This window comes from Calidris pugnax, unplaced genomic scaffold (assembly GCF_001431845.1).
Source record: "Calidris pugnax isolate Ruff unplaced genomic scaffold, ASM143184v1 scaffold95, whole genome shotgun sequence".
Classification (NCBI taxonomy): domain Eukaryota; kingdom Metazoa; phylum Chordata; class Aves; order Charadriiformes; family Scolopacidae; genus Calidris; species Calidris pugnax.
The window spans coordinates 14921524-14928228 of NW_015090885.1; the positions used below are offsets into that span (position 1 = coordinate 14921524).

Below are 6705 nucleotides of genomic sequence, written 5' to 3' on the forward strand. Positions count from 1 at the left end.
TTAATCATATTTTCCATTCTTTCTAAAGCATTTTGAGAGCCTTAGGGAAAAGTACTAGGCAGGAGCAATGCCATTATAGATAAGGTTCCAGATTATATGCAGCTAGAGATGACAAAAATAGTATACAACTGAGACCATAGCAAGGACTTGGGGTAAGGAATGGTCAGGAAAAGACAGGGAAATCCCTGGTGTTTAATGGCTGCATAGGAAGAGATGTTGAGAGCTCTGATCACCCACAGTAATTAACTCCCAGGAAGGGTACAAGGATCATTACAGATCTTGCAAGGTATAACAAACAAGATGTTATTATCAAGTAGGATGATTCACTCTTAAAAACGATTATTAATCATGCTATGAACTGTGATGAGGATGAGCAGATATAAATTATTAATTGCTATATGATGGTTAATTAATATATCCTCAGGTTGTGATAGTCCTAATTAAAAAAAATGATATTCACTGCAGCAAGATTAATTCCAGGATAAGATACTACTGACTATGAACAAAGGCATTAAAATTCTGCCTGCCAAAAGCATGTTAGTTAGTTCTGGTCCTGTATGAATTTGATAAGTGGAAGCTGATGATATTAATATCAGAGAGCTTACCATAAAAATGCTTTTATGGGTGACCTGGTTTTGTAGGCAGCTGATAGTCTCATGATGCTGAAAGGAACACAGTGTTTTGGTTATCTGTAATATGAGGGACTAGGGCCTTGACATCAGTGATTCAAAGTGAACGAACACCAATTTATATATTGCTGTTCATATATATATATATGTAGCCTGCCTTGGCTCTGTTCTGTAGTGTGATACATATAGTCATCCTTCTCTTCCCTGCCTCAGCAGTGGCCCTGCTTTAAAACCTGTCCTGGGCAGTGAAAACTAAATGCATTTCCCTACATAAGACTGAGCTAAGACAAAACATGAGCCATAAATTCTGACTTGACCAGAGCAGGGGACTGCAGAGAATGGCTTTAAGAGTAATGTGATCTTATACCTATAGTGTAGTTTGGAAGTGCTGTAAGATCATGTATATCACTAAGAAGTTATTTGTGATGAAAAGCCCGTAGTTTATCAGCAGTGCAGGCTACATACATGTTGTAGTAAGAGAGGAAGTTTATTCCTGGAGCGCCTCTGCTTGTACCTCTCCTTCACCCCTCACGCTCCTCAAATGCCAATTTTCTCTCTGCCTGGAGCAATTCTGTATCTGTTTTTGATAATCTGGGGACCGTCCTAGAGTGGTATGAAGTCTTTGTTGTGTGAAGACTTTTAAGTACCCTGACTTTTGAAGAAGTATTGTCTGAAATATGGACTTTGCAGTTGAAATATGGTATAGAAAGCTCAGAATCAGATTGCTGTTGAACAATTTGAGTCATGAGTTGGCAGCAGTGTCAGCTCTAGTTGGCTTGCCCAAAAGTTCTCAAATTTGTGCTGTCATCTTAGTACCCATTTCAAGTCTCCATCTGCATTACATATAAGCAGAAAAATGTGCCATTTGATTCCACGTTTATAGTAACTTTATTAAAATTCAAAACCTTCTGTTAGTAGAAATTATAAATTTTAAAAATATAAGACATTTATGTATACATAGTTCTTTAGGGCATGGAGTTCCTATGAGTTTGTGAAATACAGATTTTAGGCATGGTTTGTTCTTGCTTATTCAGAGAAAAGCAAAGGAAAAAGTAAAACAGTTGTTTCAGGTTTGTCTCACGTGAGGGTGAAACTGAAGTAACTTCATAGAAGTCAGTGGACAGAGTAAGTCTTCCCCAGTACAAGACTGAATAGGGTTACATTCATGGAGTTACCCTGAATTACTCCAGGTCATCCCTCAGTGAGAGTATCCATACATCATCGTGGACTGAGCTAATGGTGCAATACTATGTAGAATAATAGAAAGCCCAAGGATCTTCTTCTGAATATTGCACTGATCAGGTGATAGCCTGAAGCGTGCGATTAGTTTACTTATAGATCATAGAGGTATGAGTAACTATTAAATTATATAACACCTTCTCAAACCCAGCACTCGGTGCAGAACATTCTGACCTCCATCAGGATGGAGGTCTACACTCATCCAGCTCTGTGGGAGGTCATCTTCTTCCCTACAGTATATGAAACTATCTTCCATTCACCCTTAAATACCACACTGGTCAGGACAGCGAGGTTCAGAAGATATTTACATTCAGTTGTAAATAAATATTAGCAAGCATTTCAGAAAATAAACAGTGTAACAGAGTCCAGCTATAAAACAAAGAAACCAGCAGACATTCAACTAGTGATGATCAGATTCTGATGAGTTTGTGTTTGTTCAGAGGTTTTATTGCCAATTTATAAATAGGAATTAAAAGCAGATGCTAAGGTTTCTTCCCTGTTACATGCAGCACTGATGATGATTCCATTTAGTTGGCCTTAGATTCTTGCCTAGGACAGGATTATTTGCCTCTGGTGGTACGTGCTCTGTCTATTCTCCTTATGGCAGACTGCACCCATTTCTGATTCGGGCTTACGCAGATCCTGATACCTTTTGTGTTGATAAACCTGGAGGAAGAAAGCAAACCAGGTGGCCATTAAATTCCAGTCTCCAAACCTAGGTTTACTGTTCTTGGGTTTTATGCAGAACAGGAAGAACAATGTGGTAAAACCATATCAGAGTTTGCCAGAGTTTGTAGCTGTTACTTGCAATAAACAGTACTTAGCACTTAGCAACATTAGTTCCCTATTTATTGCATAGGCATGTATGTAACATACATGGTATGTGAGGCCACAGCACAGGCCTGTGCATATATACTGACCTGACATTTTAAAAAAGGAGTATACCTGATGTTCTGAGATTGTATATGAAATCATGATGCACATTTACCACCCAGAAGCAGCTCCCAGGTTAGATAAAAATGCGTGCTCATGAGATCAAAAGCACAAACACGCTCCTAGCAGGAGGCAAGAGTTACCTCAGACTCTTTCACATGATCTTTCCCCTTGCCTCAGTTCATTGCACTGGGCTTCTGAGGGCTCCGCCCTGACGCCTTACTGAGATTTCCCCCCATTTTCTGGGCACAAAAGATCTGGTTGTTCAGTGAGATTTCTGCTAGTGTTTGTGAGCAGTGTGTATCAGTGTTTGTGAGCAGTGTGTATCAGTGTTTGTGAGCAGCGTGGATCTCCCAGCTCTCTGAAGCCCACCCTTCTCTTCTCACTCCCTCAGCTGCCAGGTGACTGCTTCATGGGGGAACTGGAAGGGTGACCCCTACTAGCTAGATTTAGTAGGTTGGGCCATTCAGTGTCTTCTGATGCCCTTTCCCTTTCTGATGGTAGCATGTTTGCATAGATGAGTCAGAAGGTGAACTGTGCACCAGATACTTACATGACAGCTTGTACTGGAACTCTGTGCATTTCATAGCCGATAAGGTTTCGGATGTTCAGTTGCTGTGTAGACAGATTTACACAACTGTATTTGCGCATGGACTGACTTCCAACACTTCCTAGATGGGGAAAAAATAGATAAGTGACAAAGGCAGTCAATACTATATTCATATTTAGCCATAATTAATTACTTAATGAATTATGAATTCCAGCAAATTCCCAGTTGTGGTTAGAACACGAGTGTCTTATGATGTACAGCCACAATACCAGTTATACAAGAGAATTTAAGGTATTTTTTTGTGATGCATCCTACCGTCTCTAAAGTATTCTTGCTATTTCAGTTACGATACTAATCTTCACCTGTTCTCCTCAACAATTATGTAATCACTCTGCCCCCAGGGAATCACTGCTCCATAGCAGAAAAGGTATTTGGCATCATTCATAATTAGGTCTGTATCATCTGCAAATAAGTGTCCATATGGCACCAAATGCCCTCTGAATGTGGATCTGTAATTCTCCCTACTTTCCAAATGAAGGAAAAGAAAGCAAGGCTACTTGTCTAACACCAGACATCCAAAAGTACCATTAAAAAAAATCATTGAAAGAAAGGGAGGTATATCTGTCAGAGGACAAGGTACTTGTATACTCTTGCTATAAGTCTGGTTTCATAGACAATGGAGTGTTACTTAGTCCTCTCTTTCCTCCAATGTTTTCATACATTTCAGGGAAATGCACTGGTGATTAATAAAGAGGATCACAATATCATTGGAAAATTCTCTAGGCAGTTGTTACCTTACATGATGATAACTGAAAACGGGAGCTCATTTAAGCGAGATAGTGCATATGCATACATGATTAGAAGCCTCTGCTTGCTAGTTTCTAGTTTTCTCCCACCCATCAAAGACAGATTTGGGAAGGCATGAGGGAGACAAAAAGAACACTGCTGTATTCTGAGGTTTCTTTTTAAAGACTTTAGAGAAATCGGCATTAGAGAGATCCAAGAGCTGTTCAGGTACAACTTGCTAAATATAAAGCCTATCACAGATAATTTTATTATCTGTGAGGTTTTCCTTGTTGGAAATATTTGGAATAGCTGAGACAAACACACATCAGCTTTTGGACAAGCTGCACCGCAGCCAGTGCATGGGTACTGGCAGAGGAGCTAGTTCTTGAGATTTTGTTTGCCTGAAGGAATTTCTCTTCTCATCTTGCTTTAGTCACAAGTAACATGGTGTATTTTTTGATGATTCATTACAAATATGTATCTTACTGCCTCACTCAGATTGGTTTTCAAAATGTGGCTTTTAAAAGCTCAAGGATAAGCAATCCTTACTAGTCCTGGAAATAGTGTCTCTAGCACTAAACTATCTCCAGGGAATGCGTGCAGGGAATACCAGAAGAGCTCGTCTAAGGGAACAAAACCAAACTGCTCCACACCTCTAACTACCTTTTTTAATTATTATTTCTGGTGGGATTTTTTTGGTTCTCATTCTTCTTTCTAATCCTTTTTCTATCCATTGCACACCATCTCAGTGTGCTTTTTCAGACTTGGTGACATTTATGGCAAATTATACAGCCCGGAGAATGAAGTTACAAACTGGCAGCCTGTGATACGAAGCCACATGTTGCCAAGATGAAGAAGCTGTAGCATTAATCAGTGTACGAGAATGTAGTATGATCTAGCTCTAGGGGCACTAGGTCAACATACTCAGTGCGTAGCTACATAGTCTTGTGAATGCTTAGCAGGTCTCAGTTTGGTTTTGGTGTGGTTTTGTGAAGATACCTTTTCTGTGTGTTTCTCTTTGCATATTTTTGTGGGTTTGCATATGGCTTGTATATGAGTGTTCTCTGTGATTTTTATGTGCTCGTTTGCGTGAATCTGATTGTGTAAGAAGACATGTCCTTATGTGCCTATGTTCATGTTTTTGTATGATGCATGTAGCCTAATCCAAAAGTCACAGACCTAAACATCATTGTACACAAACTTATTTAAAGCGTGGCTAATAAACACGGCCCATCTTAGTGCTCATAAATGGTCTCAAACAAGATGCTAAATTGTATTAAATCAGGAAAACAGAAAGATGGATAAATCCATTGTTCTTTGCAGTTTCTGCTCGTAGCTTGCCTACCTAGACCACAATATTTGGCTAGAAACAAGCAAATGGGCAATATGCAGTACAAAACTGGAAGAACTTTTTAAAATAGGGAAATTAAAGAGATTAAGGCTATATAATTAGAGACAGACAAATAAAAATTAATATAATAAAAATACATATAAAAGTAGTATATCTAGCAAAATAAAAGAAGTACATCTTATTCAAGAAATATTTTTCATAAAATGTTATTAACCCATAGAACTCATTGCTGTATGGCATCAGTGAGATTAAAAGACATTGTGTCTTCAAGAATTCATGATTTTAAGAGAGAATAATGCACAGAAGCCCTTTAAGTGTTCTAAGGCACAGAAACTCTCCTTGCAGAGAGCAGGAGGCAGAATTAAGGCAGAAGCCAACCACTAGTTGACAAGACATCAAATGAGATCTCCCATAAAGCTGCCTTTCTTGCAATTCTGATCTGGGTTTCTTGCAAGTTTTATCTTATGAGTCAGTTCTGGCTGAGATTGAATCCTGCTCATCAGACCGCTGATGCAGTGGGGAGCAATTACTGCCTTCCTCTTGGGTTGCAAACTTACCTTTCACCGTGTGCACAGTGAAGATGCCAAGGCAGAAGATGACGAGGATAGCTGCAGCGTGGAGTTTCATTGCTGGTGGCTTCTTTGTCAAGGCAGAGAAGAAAGTGGCTATTGTCAGCCCTCTTTCACCGAGTTTATATATTGTCGTTCAGTGGTCAGTTCTTGTGCTCACTTCTGGGGCGTCATGGGGGGGCTGACTGCAAGTGGAAAAAACTGAGTGGCAGTGCTTTTTCTGGTGACAGAGAACCACCTCCTTTCCCCCACCCGTCCCTCGCTAGCCCCCCTGTGAAGGGTTTTCCTGCTCAAACCCTGCTGTGGTTGCACTTGCTTCTGTGTCGCGAGTAGGGTTTATTTCAAGTTGCAAAAAGTGAGAGCTCTTGTTCTGTAGTGGAAACCTTTAATAAGTGTTCCTGTCCTTTCACACTTCGACTTAGAGAGCTGTAGCAAAGCCACACCGCAGAGGCACAGAGTAACATTCAGAGTTACCTCTTTGACCAATGGACCACTTAAAAGGGGAACTACCAGCTAAAGGGTGATGGAAACAGGAACGCCTTGGCTTTTTCCATAGTGGCTGGAGATAGTTGGCCACTTTAATGCATAGCTTCGGAGGAGTTTCACTCCTGTTTCCTATGTGTGCTGGGGCTTGTCAAAACTCTTCTG

General features: G+C 40.1%; 1 protein-coding gene across 1 annotated transcript; it reads right to left on the reverse strand.

Annotated features, from left to right (window-relative positions):
* Positions 1-1542: 1542 nt before the first annotated feature.
* LOC106890974 (lymphotactin-like) lies at positions 1543-6227 on the reverse strand. The gene is made up of 3 exons (XM_014947121.1): positions 6046-6227; positions 3355-3472; positions 1543-2534 (listed from the first exon to the last, which is right to left on the reverse strand). Exons 1-3 carry the CDS (start codon positions 6113-6115, stop codon positions 2429-2431), a joined length of 294 nt encoding a protein of 97 aa, XP_014802607.1. The 5' UTR covers positions 6116-6227; the 3' UTR covers positions 1543-2428.
* Between the last annotated feature and the right edge of the window lie 478 nt (positions 6228-6705).

Coding starts and splice junctions, on each gene's coding strand:
- LOC106890974 (XM_014947121.1), bottom strand. CDS start 6,115: ATGAAACTCCACGCTGCAGCTATCCTCGTCATCTTCTGCCTTGGCATC. Junction 3,473..6,045: donor CACTGTGCACACGGTGAAAG/GTAAGTTTGCAA, acceptor TTCCCCATCTAG/GAAGTGTTGGAAGTCAGTCC. Junction 2,535..3,354: donor GTTCCAGTACAAGCTGTCAT/GTAAGTATCTGG, acceptor TTCTTCCTCCAG/GTTTATCAACACAAAAGGTA.